General features: G+C 31.7%; 1 protein-coding gene across 1 annotated transcript; it reads right to left on the reverse strand.

Annotated features, from left to right (window-relative positions):
• Positions 1–1,218: 1,218 nt before the first annotated feature.
• LOC112802145 (probable chlorophyll(ide) b reductase NYC1, chloroplastic) lies at positions 1,219–5,482 on the reverse strand. Its single transcript, XM_025845208.3, has 10 exons — positions 4,846–5,482; positions 4,660–4,738; positions 4,379–4,514; positions 4,111–4,185; positions 3,778–3,973; positions 3,165–3,233; positions 2,928–3,067; positions 2,693–2,815; positions 2,173–2,365; positions 1,219–1,813 (listed from the first exon to the last, which is right to left on the reverse strand). Exons 1-10 carry the CDS (start codon positions 5,197–5,199, stop codon positions 1,628–1,630), a joined length of 1,551 nt encoding a protein of 516 aa, XP_025700993.1. The 5' UTR covers positions 5,200–5,482; the 3' UTR covers positions 1,219–1,627.
• Positions 5,483–20,327: the final 14,845 nt, after the last annotated feature.

Raw genomic sequence — 20,327 nt, forward strand, 5'->3', positions numbered from 1 at the left:
CATAGATCTGTTCTTAGGAAAACTTAAAAACCTACTGATCAATATTCATTGGAGCCTCCAAAGGAATTCCGGAGTTAATTTTCTTCAAACTTCAATTTGGCTTTATGGAAATATCTTGATTATGATCCGTTGCTATAACATACCTGAGCTTTTCTTATTTATGCCTATAATCCCTTCAACATTCCACCATTTAAGCTGAATGGAAATTCACAATCCTCCAACTTCAAACTCTCAGTCAAGTAAGTTTTTATTTTAAATTTGCTTACTTGAACACTCATCTCTCTTTAAGGCATAAACAAACAAATATGGATGACGCATAAAATTAGACGCACAAAACTAGAGCAACAATTCAGAATATGCAAAGTGTACAGAAATTGAAATTCAAAATCAAATTACAATGAATAATTGAATTCCAACAATAAACAAGCTTTGATAAAAAAAAAAGACCATGCTATACAATATGTAAAGAAGATGAAAAATAAAACATACCAAAAATGCAAGTATATATTATTGATGCATGGGTACACATGATTTGAGCAGAGCAAGTGCTTTATTGTGCAGAGTACATGAAAAAAAGGTGTGTGCTCTATTTCTTTTTTCAGTTTGGTGAATATTAGATGAACTTTTTTGTTTGTTCAAATGGAATGGACAATTCCTAATTGGAAGTATTACAGTACCACAACACCCTTACGCTACACAATGCACAAACACCCACACAGAACAATTAGATGAATTCTTTAAAATTTGGTTTAATTTTATTAGTAAGGCCTTGATGTAAACAAGATTAAGAAGAAGAGCACAAAAAACAACTTTTTTATATATTTTTAATATATTAAACTGTATCAAAAATTTAAAAATTTTAAATGTATTCTTAAAAAAAATCTATTTAGTCATTTCAAATTATTTATGACGCCTTATCAACTTTCGTATAAAGATTTTAATTATGAAGTCAAATATTTAAATAAAATGATTTACAAATAAATATTTCAAATAGTTTCATTAGTTATTCAACAAATTGCACCTAAAAGAAGAAGAAAGAAAGAATAAGTGTTTAGTTTAATGAAGCTTTAAATATTAGAATCAACAAAATATTTTTTCATGAGTAGCAATATTCTTAAGGGAAATATTACTCATTTATTTTTCTTTCATAAACAGAATTGATACAAAGCAAAAATAGCAAACTTTATAATATGATGACTGACCTATGTTCAACAAAACTTTCAAAGTAAAGCTCCCTTAATAAATATATAATGTTGAAATAAATATATTGGGGATAAAAGATAAGATCCTTTCACTAGAGTCTACAATATAAAAGAAAGCTATACATACTATAATTAGCATCTCAATAGAGAATGCTCAACTTGAATGCAATAATGCAGCCTATACACAAAGCTCAGACAAGACATTATATTTAGCAACTTATAACATGGTAGAACAAAATGTCTAAGCTAAATGGTTGAAGACAATTTAGGTGGACATGGTGGAAAAAAGACAGATCCACCTTGTTTTATGTTATTGTGTAGAATCATTTTATGTTGTGTCTTTTGGTGATTTCAGGAACCAATTTGGCACCTCTACTAGACAAGCTTATATGCACTTTATCAAATGGAGCACCAAAACAACTTCGTCATGTTCCAGGCATGTTGTTACCCGTGCTGGAAAGGATTATGAAGGCGCAAACGACCGAGAGCGAGAACACCGATAGCCACGTGTTCTCCGTGTACATTTCCATTGCGTCGGTGAATGAGAACCGTGCACGATTTTCGGCCCAGTTCCGAAGCCGATCGGCCTCAGCCGCATACAGTGCTCTACCCTGAAATGTAAGAATAGGCTGCAGTGTAAGTCCTTGCTCAAAATATTAGCTATCAAGAGAAAATTCAATTGACTAACAACAGCAAATACTCTCTTCGTTTCAAAATAACTCTAGCTTTCACTTTTTTTGGTTCATTGAAACATTAATGTATCTAGAATATAGATATATTAATGTTTCAAAAGAACCAAAAAAGTGAAAATATTTTGAAACTGAGGGAGTAGTTTCAATGAAATTTTAGGACTAATTATGTTTGGAAGTATTGCAAGATCTGATTCTTTTATAAATTACTTGTAGTACAAGAAGAAAAGAATAATATTGGTATAACACAACATAATAGATCAATAGAGAATCACCCTTACCTCGTCATCGAACCAGCGACCTCGCCGTAACCATGCAGTTACCAAAGCAAGTAAAATTCTTGGAGGTGTCAAGTAATTGATGGCTTTGCCTGTTCCCTTAATGACACGCATCCGTGGAACTAACGTTCTTGCAACGGTTTCCGGAAGCTCGCAGATGATGTTAAACATTTGCCTGTTTTGGACAGTTGAGCCACTGCGCACAAGCCGAAGTTTGGACAATTAAGCAATACTCATTCAAAATACAAGGAAATTCTCAATTCTTGGAGAATGATAGAATCGCCTTTGGCGAAGATAAAGAAAAGGTGTCTCCTCACATGAAGTTGACACGTATTATGTTAACCAATTTAGTCAAACATGTCAAACTATTTAACGGATTTCAGTTATCTTCACATGAAAATATCTTCATGCATAGAGCCACCGAAAGAAAAATATGATGGAACTTTCCAAATTCACAGGATTTGGAAATAAATCCAAGCAAGATTACAATTCCACGATAATAGGCTTGTAACAAAAGACATACCTTAAAAGCAAATCTGTAAGAACCATGCCTGGAGATGCCGTATGAACACCTACTTTGGATCGCTTACATTCCTTCAACAATGATCCTTGAAGTTGCCTAAGACCGCATTTTGTAGAACCATATCTGCACATTAATTGTAAGGGACAGCAAATTGTAAGCATCATTGGCAACACCATCGATCATGACTTTACAGGAACATATGTTTTCTAGAAACTACTTCCAGAGAATAACTCACACAGCTGTCAGAGGTGTGCTGGAACCACCGGAACCGGCACCGTCCATGTTAAATATGTGGCCTGCCCTGTTTTGGTTTCTCATAATACGCATGGCTTCTCGAGTGCAAAGTATGGATCCGACCAAATTTGTTGAGACAATCTATAATTATTAGAAACATACCAAGAATGGATGAGTATTGAGCTTGTCCAAATTTGATTTTAACAAAATTTATAAGGAACTAGTCATCAATAATTACCTGCTTAATGTCTTCATCACTAAATTGAAGCAGTGGTCTAAACCCTTTATTTGTTCCGGCATTGTTTATCTGTTGAAGAGTTTGAATGACAAAATCCAAAAGATTAGAAGCGAAAACATAGAAATTGCATTATCAATTATATAAGGAATGCTTAGATGTTTATCAATGAGGAAACTTAAATTTCACAGAAGAGATAATAGAGTGCATGCAAAGCCAAAGCCAATTCAGATATATAAATATCCATTCAAGGCATACCATCATCACATTACTGAATGTAAATATCACAATTCTCATCTCTATTCCAAATACTAAATTGTAAAGCCTATATAAAGTATGAAATATGACACATGCTCAAAGAAAGTAAGGGATACAAGTTTTCTTTCATAGTCATACTTTTTGTATAAATAAATGGTTAGACAATATAATCCCAAAATAATAATTAAAAAACAAACAACAACTTAGCCTTATCCTGCTTGGCAGATCCAAGTACATGGATCAAGCAATATTATAGTTCCCTATCAATTATCATTACTATAATTTAATCTCTATAGTGCTTATTCATAAAACTCAATATTCTCAACGGCGAGAAATCGAGAATAGCCACAACACTTACCCAAATATCAATATGTCCAAGCTGATTTACAGCAAAGTTTGCCAATCTTTGCACATCTTCCGGCTCGCAGACATCACAAGCAATGCCTACCACTTTTGCATGAGAAAGTTTCGTCAGAGACGAACCAAACGCATTGGAAATGCCTTCCTTTAGGTTTTCCTCCAGCTCTTTAACAGTTTCTTGCACAGACTCAGGGCTGCCTTCACCAAATGCGAGCGCCGAAGCAATAGCATGGTGTGAATAAAATGTAGTACATCAAAAATAACCAAACATTAAATCTAGTACTCTAATCTCTTAAGAAAACCAAACAGTTCCCCTAATAGAGAATACCACCTGCGAGAGGTAACGACGACTCGGTCTCCAGAAAGAAGGAATTCGCGAGCCAGGGCTTTCCCCAACCCCCTTGTGCTGTAACAAATCATTCAGAACAAGCAACAAATAAAGCAATGTCATACAAAAACAAAAGATAATTGTATTTTAATATCATTAAAGTAACTTCTAACTACTACTAACATAAGTCTGCACAATTTCATTGAACATAAACAATTATGGGAATCAAATACCAATAATTGGAGAGGAGGCCTTAAGTTAATGTATATACCTGCCAGTTATTACAACATTACGTGGACCAGCACGACAATGTTCCTCCAAAACCATGTTAGCACCAATCATTGTCCCAATGATAATTCCTCCAAGCCAGCTATACCATATAAGTGCATCCAATTGACTATCTCCACCTTCACAAATATAATAACAAATGCATATTAGAGCAAGGAATTATTTTCTATGTGCTTACAATGTAACTAGAAAATAATCTCTTAGAGCAAATAGATTTCCATACACATTTTTCAATTGGGAAACTAAAGTTGTATGAGGACCAACCTGACATCTGAAATCCAACTGCAAGGATGACCCCAGTGCTCATCATAGTCACAATATACCTTCCAATTTGTATGGCAATCTTGAATACAACACAAGATAGAAATAAGAAAAAAAGGGGGCAATTTTGAATAGTAATAACTAATAAGATGACTATTTTTATATATATATAAAAAAAAAACAACTTACTGATGATAGCACTTCCTCAACCTTGACGACAGCTTGGCGATACTCATCATCTGATTTGGAACCCATCATGAAATTCCTCAATAGAATAGACCTGAGTGAGTTCCAAAACCCACCTACCCTTTTGTCTTTCAATTCATCATTTTTCTTCAAATTTCTAATCTTTTTGTCCTTCAAATCACCCCCATCTTCAGTCCTAAACGCCCTGCACTGTTGCTTCACATAAAGCCCTTCACAATTATGCCCAAAACCAAGCACCCCAAGTGAAGAACTTGAGGAGCCGCTCCTATGAAACCTTGTTCTGTGTTGGTTGCTGAAACTCTCTGGAAAAACATGGATCTTCATAACTGTAGCCATAGTTAGAATTCAGCAGATCCAAAGTTCATGGAACAAACCACAAAAGAAAATGTTAGAACAAGTTTGGTGAGTACTGAAAAAATAAGAAAAACTGTTGAATTTTGAGTGGCTTCGTTCAGGTTTATTTATTGTTATCCATTGTTGGTGAAAAATGAAAACAATGTTTTTGTAATTTTGTGGCTAGAGTATATGAAAAGAGAGAAAATATCTCAAGGGAAAGAAACCACCGATCCAAGTGGGACATGGACAAACGTAAGAAGGAACTGAGTTGAGTGTGATGACCACACGTTACAGAAACCTCATCTTCATTGGATTGGTTGACACGTGGCAATGTGGGTCTGTGTCCACCTCACTTTTTCAGTTTTACTTTTTCCCACTTCTACCTTCGAACTAGAGCTGGAACAAGATTTGGATTATGATTACAGGTAAAAGACAATGTTGAAAGTTCTAGTTTCGATTTAGTCCTAACTAGAGAGTACTTATTTGAAATGTAATGTTAATCTTTTTGTTTTTCTTGATTAAAATATTATTTATAAATTTTTGCGTGAACTCAGCAAAATAAAAACATAGGGAAACTCTTTTAATGGAAACAAAATTTGCCACCATTATTAACGTGAACGTAACGATAAATGTTGTTTAGATTTGAAGTGTGTGTTACTGTTTACATTTTTACAAGTTGCAGCCATGTTATTATCATGACATAACATAACATTTATTTCTATATATTTTAAAAATTTATGAAAAATAAAACAATTACTGATTACGCTTTTTAAATTATTTTTTCATTGCTTTCTCTAACAGGTAATTGAATGATAGCCAATGAATATAGCCATTCCTGTGGAGAAGGAAAAAGAAAAATGGAGAGAAAATAAAAAAGAATGAATGATGCGAGATTATACTTCAATATTATATATATGTGGTGGTAAGAAAATTTGGTTGGGTAGGTAGTGGATATAACTATAGAGTGTCCCTTCAAAACAACAAAAAAATATGGTGATTTGTATTTTTTTTCTATTTCTATTTTTATTTTTAATATTTTTTATTTTTTAAATTTTATAATTTTTATTTTTATTATTTTTATAAAATCTAAAAAAATATTAAAAATAAAAAATAAAAATACAAACCAAATGTCTCCTTAAAATTCATAATTATAAGAAAAGTTTCTTAATTGTAATAGTAGTATAGTACTGAAAAAGGCTAAGCTTAAAATATTGTCTAAATTAATACAGACGAATATTTAGGGGAAAATGCATATGAATCAGTTCTTAAGTTTCTTTAAAAAATAAAAAATCTTAAGTTGGCAAGGAGGATGATATATATTGCTCGTTTGTTTCTGTACTCAACAAGATCACTTTTGTAGAAGCAGAAACAAAAGAATGTTTTATATTTTGATATATTTATAGAAATAATTTTTTTATTATAATTAGTATCAATTAATTCTTTAATATGATAAATATATAAGTATTTTTTTCCATGTAAAATTATAACAATTTTACTACGTTTACACTTTTTATAATAATAATAATAATATTTTAACATCAGTATTTTTTAATAATTAAAATGTGTTTTCTTTATTATTTTGTTAATTAACAAATAATTTAAATATATAATTAATTACTAACAACTATATTTATATACGAGTGTCAAGATAAAGTATTTGATATATGAATAGTGTTTTTTAAATTATAATCATTTATATAGCATAATTTTTTAAAAAGTTATGAGGTATAATCGTTTTATTATATACTTACTTATTAGTAGAAATTATAAAATATAATGATTATATATATACTAACTGTATTATCTTTTTAATAAAGTTTTAATTAAAAATATTTTTAATATATATATATATATATAATTTTTTTTTTTTTTCATACCTTGGTTTGGTTAGAGTTTACAGATTTTGAGATCCTGATACGAGCCACTTTAATATTAGGTTGAGAGAGCTTAAATCAGTTATATTTTTGGGATGATTATAATGAAGAGAATATAGTCTTAAAGTTTCTCTTTCCTTTTATTATATTGTTACTAAATAACTAATAGGTATTTATAGCCTTGAGTATATATTTTGATATCATGATTTATCAGTTTTTTGAGTTATGACTCTATTTATTTTTTTAATATACGTTATTTTCGTGTTAAGCAGATAACGTATCAATTTTATTTAATCGGATTCTCAGTATACTATTTTTGTCTAGAATCGTACTCTAACTTAGATTTCTTGACTTACAATTTCATTAAGTGAATCCGAGTTTAATGAACTAAACCCATTTGATTTTTTTGTTCCCACAAAAATTTTAAGCGCCAAAAAATGCTTAAAAAAACTTTTCAATTCCTTCTAGCGAGCGGTTGTAACCTCTGAGTTTTCGAATAGTTTAGTTTTCTCTTTCTAACAATCAATGTTGCATTTAATCTTTATTAATGAAAATTTTTCTTTAACTTTACTTTTCATGTCTAATCCTTCTTTCGAAAGAAAATCTTTTTTCTCCTTCAAAAAAATCTACCGACCCTTGTGAAGAAAAAATTTCAAGTTTCTTCACTTCTACAGTACTCTTGGGTCTTTTGAAAAGGATGTGTTTATCACTCTTGCTATTCAGTTGCAACAGTACCTTTTATTTAGATATGGAAACTTAATTTTTCTCTTCCTCCTTCCAAATCGTATTTGTTATTCCAATTTCATCAACCTAGATGAACAATTTATTGCTTCTATTTTGATGATTTTATGTGATTAGAAATATGCAGTTTTATAATTTCATCTATTAAATTTTGTATGTCTATGTTTTAGTAGGGGTATCACTACTTAGTTCTCCCCCTACTTTGAACATTAGTAAAATTTAGAAAAAATCGTAGAGATTTTTCTGGGTTTTTTTTGGGTCCCATAGTATTTCATGGAATTTTCCTTTTCGCAACGTAGTAGTGGTGCCCTTGTAAGTCTATCCGAGATGTCGAGGAAAAAGATAATTGTTGTTTCCAAGAAAGTCGGTATATCATCATCTAGACCTGCTCTACATCCTAACCTAACTTGGTGAGTGAATTTTTATCCTTGAGTTTGGGAAGAGGTGAAATCTACTACCTCCACCATCACTCAAGATGCACTACAAGAAAATGCTGAATACCATCGGATTTAGTGGCAGACATTAGTGGTGGATTTGTTGGCGGCGGATTTGACAATAAATTTGTCGAGTAAAAAATTACCGTTAGATTTAACTTTTTCACGATAAATTCACCGGTAATAATTGGAGGAGAAAAAATGAAAAAATGGTGCGATCATTACCGTCGGATTTACCGGCGGATAAATTTTTTGGTAATCTGAATTAGTGTAACACTGCGTTTTGGTCATTCATAAAGTATTATTGTCGGATTTATCTAACAGTAATCTTGCCCTAAATTCGAATCACGGACCCTTTCCCCCCTCATTTTTTAACTACTCTCTTTCTCTCTCTCTAACCTTCTCCTTTCTCTCTCCATCTTTCTCTCTCTCTCACAAACCACCTCCGACATTCTTTCCACCAGCGTAGGCCACCACCAACAGCGTTCAAAGACTACGTAGTCTTCTTGCATCGCGTTGGTTGCTCTATTATTGCTTTTTGTCGTTCTCGCTGCCACTGCAGCCACTGCTGTTGCCGCTGCTCCCTATGTCGCTGAAACTGCCTCCTTCCTCCCTCCAGGTATGTTGTCCTCCCCTTTCTTCCTACTTTTTTTTTAATTTATTAAAAAATCATAATGCAACTCTACCGGTTGGTCACTGTCGTCGCCACTTTGCCGTCTATGTTGCCACCACGCCAGAAATGTCCTTTGCACTGTTACTGTCTCCAGGTAACTTACTAATTAGTTTTGGGTAGTTAAACTCTAAATCCTAATTTATCTAATTTTAATTTGCTATCGTATTAGAAAATTTGTAATTAGGATGTTTGTATTAGAGATTTAATTGTTTTTAAGATTTAGTTCATGTATTAGTTTAGATTTAAGATTTTTTTTTTAATTCTATTTTGATGATTTTGTGTTTAAAATTTTGTTTATGATTGTGATTTTGAATTTTGTTTTGATGATTTTGTGTTTATTATTATGATTTTTGTTTATTGTTCTGCAAGTTTAAGATCTCCAACTATATTGTTCTAATTTCTGTTTTGGTGTTATTTGAGTTAATTATTTTCTGAGTTAATTAGTTAATTACTGTTAACTGGTTGAGTTAATCTTAACTTGTTATTTTCTGAGTTAATGATTGACTTATTATTTATTGTTGTTAATTTTCTAAGTTTATTATTATTTGAGTTAATTATTTTCTGAGTTAATTAATTGATTGTTGTTAATTGTCCAAGTTAATCTTAACCTTTTTTTCTGAGTTAATTATTGGCTTATTGTTTATGTTATTAATATTTAAGTTTATTATTATCTGATTTAATCATTTTCTGAGTTAATTATTGATTTATTATTTATTATTGTTAATTTTCTAAGTTTATTATTATCTGAGTTAATTATTTTCTGAGTTAGTTAGTTAATTGTTGTTAATTGTCTATAAGTTAATCTTAACTTATTTATTTTCTAAGTTAATTATTGACTTATTGTTTATTGTTGTCAATTTTCTAAGTATATTATTATCTGAGTTAATTATTTTTTGAGTTAGTTAGTTGATTGTTGTTAATTATCTGAGTTAATCTTAACTTATTTATTTTCTAAGTTAATTATTAACTTATTGTTTATTGTTATTAATTTTCTAAGTTTATTATTTTTCGAATTAATTAGTATTCCATTTTTTAATTTATTAGTTTAAAAATGATTGAATTTAAATATTTAAAATCATATATTAATTTTTGGGCAATTCACCTAAATAAATTGTTTCACTTTTAAAATTACGCAAATGTATTATTTTCAAAATGAAGACGCAAATACATTGTTTTACATATCTATGGAAACCGCTATTGGCAGTAGCGATTTACAGAAATACAGAATCTGCTGCTGCCAGCCGCGGATTACGTTGAGTTGTGGCGGCATGGAAACCGCTGTTGCCTACTGGGGTTTCTGCATAATTATGATTGGTCATAATCCGCTGCTGCCAATAGCGGTTTATGTGCATTGGGACACGTGTGTAAACCGTTAGAGGCAGCAGCGGTTTATGTTGAGTACGAAAACAAATAGTAAAACTAATCTTTATCTAAAAAATAATTACAAAACAAATAATTAATGGTATATACTATTTAAATAATATCATAAATAAAAAAATTTAATTTATCATTTCACAATATAATTTAAAAAATATAAATATGCATGTAATAAATTTTTTATTTGTATTTATTATTAAAAATGACACTAAATTACAAATAAAAAAATACAATACTCAAAGTATTAAATTATATATATTAAGGCTAATTTTTTTATTATCGTCTCTTTTAAAATTTATAAATAATAAAATAATTTTTTTAGCCAAAAGTTCACTAAATCATATATTTTTCTCTTTAAAAATCATTTCATTCTCTTTTATTTATATCAACTATACAAAGGAGATTCAGATTTTGTATTTCTGTAAATCGCTACTGCCAGCAGCGATTTCCATAGATATGTGAAAACAATGCATTTGCGTCTTCGTTTTGAAAATAATGCATTTAAGTAATTTTGAAAGTGAAATAATTTATTTAGGTGAATTGTCCTTAATTTTTAAACAATTTTTTTAAAAAATTTAAAATTTAAGTTTACTGTCAGATTTACCATCAGTTAAATTCGCTGGTAGTTATTAATTTAATTATTATTTAATAATATATTATCGTTAGATTTACTGGAGAAAATTCTGACGGTAAAAATTACTAGTGAAAATTTTCTGACGGTAATTAGCGGCGGGCGAAAAAAACCTCCAGTAAACAATTACCAACGAGATTTATACCATCGAATTTCTTTCGACGATAAATAAATTACTGGTGAATTTGTTTGGTAAATCAAACGGTACTTAGCGTTTTTCTTGTACTAATGAGCCGGATGCATTACGAGAAGCCGGAATTATCTTTAATTCTGATGTCAAAAACTTGTACATCATTTTTGCCTCGAGCCAAAACGATGGTCTCTGCTACTTTAACCACCATGCGATTTTCTAACCTAATTGGTTGTAGATGTACGAGACGTTGTTTACCCGTCTTGGAGTCCGTCTTTCTTTCACACCCTTCCAATAAGATATTCTTAACTATACAGGATGTGTCCCATCAAAACTTTATCCAAACACTGGTGCCATCATCCAAAGCTTTGAGTTACTGTGTTCTTTCCTTGGACTAAATGCCTCTTATAGGGTCTTTTTTTATTTTTCAACCTAACCATGTCCTTTAGCTCGCAAGGTCATGAGTTTATCTCTTTCCAATGTTATTCAAATAGGAGAATCTTCAATTTTTTCGAAGAATCCTATCATGATTTCAAAGAGAGATTCTCTCAGGTTGAAAGAATAGAGGGAACAACACCTTTTTTTCCTGACTATGAAAAATGGCAAAAAAGGTTTAACTTGTATTAGAACTTTAATGTGTTATCCCCTAAGATTCAACTTTAAGACATCAATGCTTTCGAGTTTGCGAGTATCCAAATACTTTTAGAACTCTGAAATAGTCAACCTTTAAGTCTTCGAACCATTCTGACTGACGAGCATGTTGTTCGAAATGTCATTGGTAAATATTTTTATGTAGTTTATTTTTTTATTTTTTTACTACATCCCGACTTAAGAATCTTTTGCTCCTTCCTGGTTGACATGGTTGGAGGTCTGGAAGCTATCATAGAAATGAGAAGGAGGTTGGCTTTTTCTGAGACTAACATTGTTATTAATTTAGGTAGTGGATACAGAATTTCTTCTTCTATCACGATGAGCAATATTCTTCCTCCTCTAAAATTTGACTCAGGAATTAGTCCTGAGGTTCATAATGTGGACAATCTTTCTCCCACCAATTCTCTCAAAAAGAGAAAACAAAAGAAAAAGAAAATTCATATCGAAGTAATAGGAACTCCTATTCTAACTTCTTTTGATTGTATTTTGAAAAAAGAGTTTTAAATTTCCAAATTCATCGATGAGTATCTCCTAACTGACATGACTAAATTTGATTTAGCAAAACTTTTTTTTAATGAGACTCTATCTCGAGTTTAGAGGATGTTACTTCGCTTAGCCACATATATTAGGGATGTCGAGAAAGAGGTTTTTAGCTACCAATCTGAATTGTCAAAGCAAGAAAAAGAATTGAAAGAGACAAAATCGAAAGTTCAAAAATTTGAATGAATCATTGGCCAGCCTTAAAAGGAAAGCAAAGCCTTCAAGCCAAAGTTGGAACTCTGGAAGAGGCAAAGAATACTTCTGATGCTAGGGAAGAAAAGTTCAAGAAACAGATTTTAAATCATATGAAGCAAATTGACGACTTCTTCGCATCAGATTTTCATATTTTTGGTTGGTCACGAGCTTACGAGATTCTGAGACCCTGACGCGAGCCGCGTTAACACCAGATCGAGATGACAACTTGCAAAGGCACTCCAATACTTAAATTAGTAGTACTTTTGGGATGATTGTAGTAAGGAGAATGTATCTTACTTCAAAGTTCCCTTCTTCCTGTATTATATTGTCACTAAGTAACCGTTAGACATGTACAATCTTAAATATATATTTTGGTATCACGATTTATCAATTTTTTGAATTATAACTTCTTTTATTTCTCCTATATATATTACCTTTGTGTTAAGTTGGTAACATATCAATTTCATTTAACCGAATTCTCAATATACTATTCTTGTCCAAAACAATATATAATATTTTTTAGATATACATACATACATACTTAGCTAGACTATTAGTATAATTTTTTTTGTTTTAAAATAAAATAAAATTTTTAGACCCACCAACATAATTTGATCTCATTTTTAGGACAGTAAAATATAAAATCTCATAAAAATTTGTTTAGTAGTTAGAGATTTATATTTTCTAAATTGGTATATTTATTTTTTAAAAATATATGAAAATAACTTTGTAATTTTCTTTCAAAAAATGACTTAAAATATAAAATAAGTATTTTTTTATTCTATAAGCATAACCAAACGAATCTATAATTTTCACGCTTAATCACTTAATCATTATAAAAAAAAAACTCATATTAACAATAAACTAATTTTTATTTATTTTTTCTAAAATTCTTCAAAACCAAACTTATGTACACCATGTTAAATGAGAATTTTAAAGACTTTACTGAATTCATGGAAAGCTCCCTCGTTTAACTCGTTTTTTGGTAGTTGTAGTCGTACACTAGCAGTGGAGAACTCGTTTAACTCGTGTTAAGACTAACGAGGTATCATTTAAAATAAAAAATAAAATAAAAACTTATTACAATATTATTAAAATGAAAATTTTGCAAACGAGTGGCCATTATTTATAAAATATTCAACGTAAACAAATTTTATTGAAAAATAATAATTCATTTGAAAAAATAATTTTATTTGGTATTACAATAATTTTATTTGAAAAATAATAATTCATTTAAGAAAATTAGTACATTACTTTTTTTTACTAAAATACACTAATTTTTTTTAACTAGAATAAAAAGTATTTATCATTTTAATTAGACTGAAAATTTTAAATATAGATAAACCATATAGTTGTGTATACTTAAAAAAGATCCTGAATGATTGACGCATATATATGAGCATGCAATTTGGTAGAGGCAAAAAGCTCTTTTAATTGGAATAAAAAAAATCATAATTTTAAATTTTAACAATTACTCATAAAATTAAATTACTATTAAATAATAGTTAAATATTTTGAAAAGAAGAAGAAAAATCGTGAATGGATGGAACGTTGATAGCTTGTGAGTCAGTCTATTGGGTGAAGAGAAAAAGGATATTAGCTTAGTTAATCAAGCCGGACTTTTAGAAAGCCTATCACAGATAAGATAGAGCTTAGTTGATTTGGTGCTGGAAAAGATAGGTTTTGGAGTTCCATAGAGAGATTGGAATCAAATGGTGCAAAGTATATTAGCCAGAATCGAATAGGTAATGGAATCGATTAAGTTACTGATTTTAATCGATAAATTATTGATTGAATTAATAGAATCAGTTTTATGTTAATAAAAAATAAGAAATAGTAAAAAAATTAAATAAAGTGACAATTAGATCTTTAAAATTTTTGATTTTAGATTAATTAATCTTTAAAAAAATAAAATATTAATTTAATTTTCTAAGATAATAAACGATAGATATATTATACTTTTTTATTAATTTATCATGTAAAATTTAATGACAATACTTATATGTCCCTATTAATTAATTCTAAGTTGAAATTTTAAAGACCTATTACTTAACTCAATCCTCTAAAAATTTAAAATAAATATTTTCATTAACATTTTAATATATAAATATAAATATTAAAATATTTAATATTCATTTTAATAATTTTATAAATTTTAAAGAATTATAAATTAAGAAAAGTGAATATAAAAATAAAATAAAATTAAATAAATATAAAATAATTAAGTTGTATATGTATATAATAATTAGAACATAAAATAGTAAAAGAACACAACAGCTGGCAGCATGCCTTGTTGAAATCCAGCAAGGAGACATGGATATGGATTTGAACCTCTTTGCATACATTTTTGAATATTGTATCCAATATTCAAAATGCAAGAGAAGAGCTAGAGTACCGAGCACCGAAGACCTGCTGTCGTTGGGAGAACCGTAGGATCGGTCCGTGAACCTATAAGTTTTTGTGGATTTGTGACGAATTGGCCGATTTTAGGCGATTTAATTTCTTTTTCAGTCCAAATTTTTAATTGAATCGATCACACTATTGATTTATCGATTTTTCGATCGAATTGACCAATTGGTCCAATTCTTATAACTATAGTGCAAAATTATTTAACCTTTAGAGAGGATTGCGCCAATATGATATACTTTTTTTTTCCTTTTTGTATTGGTTGTAAAGTGTTAAATAACATATTGAATAGACTCAAACATTTTGATAGAATTAAACCATTGTTATTTGGGCAAAACATAATTTTATTGGTGCACTTGCAATTTGTAAATGACACAATTTTATTTTGTTCATGTGACCTTGAATCGGTGATCAACTTTAAGAGAATATTGCAAGGCTTTGAACTATTGTCTGGTCTTAGGATGGATAAATATACTCTTATGGTTTAAATTGTAATAAGGAGATGACAATGAATGCTTATAATTGTGATGTATGGACACTTATACGGATACGGGATACGACATGATACGAAATATGCGGACACACAAATTTTAAAATCTTATAAAATATGAAGACACGATGTATATATAAAACATGAATTTTTTAGATAAATTACAATAATATTTTGATATTTTATTGATATTAAAATATAAAATAATGTTTTAACTGTTTTTAATGTCTTCTTTTAATTATACAAAGTATTTAAAATATTTTTTTATTTTAATAAATAATAATATATATTATTTCTAAACTTATTTTAAGAATACATATTAAGAACAAGGTTAAACATGCTGATATATGATAGTACTTAGGTATGTTCAAGTGTGTTCGAAGAAGAATTTTTTTATTTTTTATTAAATCACGGTTAGATACAATAGACACGTGTGTCGGACGAATGTCAATGAATGTCGTATCCAAAATGTGTCTAACACGTGGACACGACAACTCAGCAAAGTATCCATATTTCATAGCTTATAATATGTTTGGGAGTGAACAAGTGAAATCATTCATTAAGTATTTAAGTATCCCACTTGGAGCTAACCCTAAAAGGGTGGATACATGTATCCAATTATAAAGAAAATTGAGAAAATATTAAAGGATAGAAAGGGAGGTTCTTGTCTAAGGCGTAAAAGTTGGTGGTAATCAAATACGTGTTAAACAATTTATTAATGTACTATTTAAGTATATTTGAGATGTCGAAAACGGTAGCAGCAAAGACTACTTTTTTATAATTTAGGTTCTTTTGGGAGAAAAATGATGGAAATAGAGGAATGACAATGGTAAAATTAAAAGTCGTTCAGAAACCTAAAGACCAAGGAGGGTTAGAAGTTGAAAATTTTGAACTAAAGAATTTATGGTTTGTTCTTGTAATAATTTGTCGACGAAAGAGTTCTTGGATGATCAAGTGATACAGAGAAATGGTGGTATTTAGATCCAAAACCAGGTAGTGAGGAGATGATTAACACATTCAATGAGGGGATGCAATTGCTAGTTGAAAATGGGACTAGAACAAAATTCTAACATGTCTTATGGCAGCAAAAAAGAAGATTAAGGGAGAGATTCTTACGCTTTTCAAAATGAAAAAGTTTAGGGGGCTAGCAATTTTATTGCATTTTAGCCAGCATGTAACCAGCAGAAAAAGATGAGCCATTGGATGAAATCTCACACCAATCTCACACCATCAAATCATCATTGATGGCTAGTTGATGGCTACCAATCACAAATGTTGCTGGCTTCCTAGCATTGCTCTTTAAAAATTGCAACCGATATTAATGTTACAATTAATGAGTGCAGATTTTGGGATGGTGTATCATGAGTTTGGAGTTTGAGTTGGTGAAGACCGTTGAGGGAGTGCCAGGAAGGTGATCATGCTGATTTGTTAAATGTGATTGCAAAAGTTAGGATTAAACAACAAAAGAAGGATACGATGATCTGGAAGTTTGAGAAGAATAGAGAATATTTAACAAAGTCAATTTTGAGAAGGGTCTATCATTATAGGAAGTCGAGGATAGATTTGAACGTATGTAACTTTGTTCGAATTCTGTGGAAGAGCTTGGTGTTCCCTCGTGTGGAGGAGTTATTGGTGTGGTTCATTATAATGAAAAAATTGAACACAACGAGTAAGTTAGTAAAGATTGGCATGATAAGAGCATCATATGTTAATTGTATTTTGTGCCGCAATGAGATTGAATCGGTCCATCACCTATTCTTCTTGTGTGTTGTCACATGGAAATTATGGGAGAAGGTTCTTGAGCATTGACGTTGGGAGTGAGTTTAATCGAAAATGCCAAAAGATTGTTTTGAGGCTTGAATACATTGGAAAAAAAGGAGATCATCTGTAAGAGTGTCGAGAACATTTTTTGCAGTTCTTTGGTGCAATATTCAGAGGAGTGGACTCTAGTATTAAAAGGATGTGTGAAAACGCGTCAAAGAGAGAGTCATGCTCTCATCAAGCTCTATCGTGCAAGTCCAAGAACAGAGGGTGAAGAGATTGGAGATGAGGAATCAAGCTTCATCCATGGTGAAGCAAGATGTGAGAGTATGTGATGAGAAAGAGTGAGAGAGAGAAATGGGAATTGAACTCAGAGTAGTGTGAGATGTTAAAAATGCTCAATTGGGAATTTCCCTTGTTTTGACATGCTGTTTATATACAAGCTAAAAGGAAAATGAGAGAGTCATTAACTTAACTGATTAGCTATAATCTCTAACTGACTATGCCAGCTGGAATTTCTAATTTCTATTTACAAATATACAATGAGTTTTAGTTACCAAGATGTCTATTCAAGTTACAGCCTCTCGCAAACTAGGACTATAAATATCCAGAAGTCCTAGTTTGGCAATGTTGCTGTTGAAGGGTGCTGGGGCCAGAGCTTTAGTGAGGAAATCGGCGAGTTGGTTAGAGGACGAAACCGGTATCAGGTGAGTGAGGCCCGAAAGGTGTTGATTCCTGGCAGTGTGATAGTCGACTTCGATATGTTTTGTTCGTTCATGAAAAATTGGGTTGGTGGCGATGTGAATGGCGGATCTGTTATCACAAAAGAGTGTAATTGGTTTCATGATGGGGAGTCCAATATCCTTCATAATGTAGGAGAGCCACTGTGCTTGGCAAGTTGCAAGTGCCAGTGCCCGATACTCGGCTTCAGAGGAGGATTGTGCGACTGTGCTCTGCTTCTTGCTCTTCCAACTAATCAGTGACTTACCAAGATAAAAGCAGTGACCAGTGATTGACCTGCGAGAGTCAGCACATGTTGCCCAATCTGCATCGGAGAATCCGGTAAGAGTAAGATCATTATCTGCCAAGAAGAAAAGACCAACTGCGGGACAACCTTTCAAATATTTTAAGACACGATAAGCTGCTTGCATATGAATATCAGTGGGACAATCGATGAACTGACTGAGCCTTCCCATAGCGTAGGCAATGTCTGGTCTGGTGTTGGTCAGGTACAGAAGCCTGCCAATTAATTGTCTGTATTCAGTTTTGTCTTCTAGTGGAGTCCCACTCTCCCTAGATAACTTTGAAGTAGTGGTGTAATCCATAGGTGTGCTTACTGATTTGCACTCTAAGAATCCGAAGTCTTTGAGGATATCCATGGCATACTTGCATTGGCATAGATGAACGCCCTTCGAAGATCTAGCGACCTCCATACCCAAAAAGTACTTTACATCACCCAAGTCTTTGATTTTGAACTTCTGATCCAGCAGTTGCTTGATAGACTCAATTGCAACAAGGTCATCTCCTGTGAGTACCAAATCATCTACGTATACCATAATAATGGTGACACCATGAGTGGTGAGTTTGGTGTACAAAGAGTGATCAGATTCTAATTTGATAAAACCAGCAGATTTCAAGGTTTCAGTCAACTTTAAGTTCCATTGCCTGCTTGCTTGTCTTAAACCATACAAGGACTTCTCAAGCTTGCACACTGACTTCGGGCTTAATCCTGGTTGCTGCAGGCCAGGGGGTAGCTTCATGTACACTTCTTCGTTCAACTCTCCATGTAAGAAGGCAGTGTTTACATCCAACTGCTTGATGTGCCACTGCTTTGCTGCGGCCAAAGCCAACACAACTCTTAAGGTCGACATTCGAACAACAGGGCTGAAGGTGTCTATGAAATCAACTCCTTCAATTTGTGTGAAGCCCTTTGCGACTAGTCTGGCCTTGTGGCGTTCAATGGTCCCATCAGGGTGATATTTGATTCGGAACACCCACTTGCAGCCGATGGCTCTCTTGCCAGATGGGAGTGTGGTGATTTTCCAAGTATGATTTCTCTCCAGTGCCTCCAGTTCACATTGTATGGCTTCTTTCCAGTAAGGGTGAACAACAGCTTGCTCATAGTCACTAGGAACAATATTTGAAGAAATGGCCAAAGAGAACGCTCGATGTTTTGTACTAAGTGCATCATAAGAGATGACCTGTGACATAGGATGCCTGCAAAGAGAGTTGGTAGCAGTGGTATTTATGTGGCATTGATAGTCATTGAGATAATTTGGCATTTTTCTAATTCTGGCAGATCTTCTAACAACACTTGAGTTGAAGTTAGGTGCAGGTGATTCATGAGGATTAGTGGAATGTGATGTGGCTTGTGAAGCAGTGGTAGGTGCAGAGCTGTATTGTGGTGAATCTTATTGTATTGATGTGTGATCTGTAATAGATGCATTATGATGCATATGATGAGATGAATTGGATGTGTTGTGTGATGAATGCATGAATGAGTTGTCTGTGTTGTATGTGTCATTGGTAAAAGAATCGTCAAAATTATGCCGAAAAAGCTGTGATTTTTGTGAATGTTGGATAAGTTCAGCATTTGATATTTTTTGGTTATTGGTTGAATCAGATTCTGAAGTTGAGTATGGAAAGTGGTTTTCATAGAAAATAACATTTCTAGATGTAAATATATTTTTGGATTGTAAATCTATAAGAGTGAATCCCTTTGTCCCTTCCTTGAAGCCCAAAAAAGCACATTTCTTAGCTCTCGGATCCAATTTTATTCTGCCATTAGTAAGGGTTGATGCATATGCTAAACATCCAAATACCTTTAAATTGGTTAAATCTGGTATTTTATTGAAAATTATGTTGAAAGAAGAGTTGTTTTTGAGAAATTCACTTGGTTGGATATTGATTAGATGCACAGCATGTTTGACAGAAAAATTCCAAAAACATTTTGGCATGGATGAATGAAATAGTATAGCTCTTGCCACCTCTAAGATGTGTTGGTGTTTTCGCTCCACAATACCATTTTGTTGGGGGTTTCAACACAAGATGTGTGATGCAAGATGCCATGAGATGCATAGAATGATTTTAAAAGAAATTCAAGGCCATTATCAGTTCGCACACATTTTACAGTCTTGTTAAATTGGGTTTTAACCATTGCAATGAAATTCTTAACAAGGTCAGATGCTTCAGACTTGGCTTTCATGCAATGTATCCAAGTGTATC

This window comes from Arachis hypogaea, chromosome 5, assembly GCF_003086295.3.
Source record: "Arachis hypogaea cultivar Tifrunner chromosome 5, arahy.Tifrunner.gnm2.J5K5, whole genome shotgun sequence".
Classification (NCBI taxonomy): domain Eukaryota; kingdom Viridiplantae; phylum Streptophyta; class Magnoliopsida; order Fabales; family Fabaceae; genus Arachis; species Arachis hypogaea.

Coding starts and splice junctions, on each gene's coding strand:
- LOC112802145 (XM_025845208.3), bottom strand. CDS start 5,199: ATGGCTACAGTTATGAAGATCCATGTTTTTCCAGAGAGTTTCAGCAAC. Junction 3,068..3,164: donor GTGATGAAGACATTAAGCAG/GTAATTATTGAT, acceptor TAATAATTATAG/ATTGTCTCAACAAATTTGGT. Junction 2,816..2,927: donor AGCACACCTCTGACAGCTGT/GTGAGTTATTCT, acceptor ATTAATGTGCAG/ATATGGTTCTACAAAATGCG.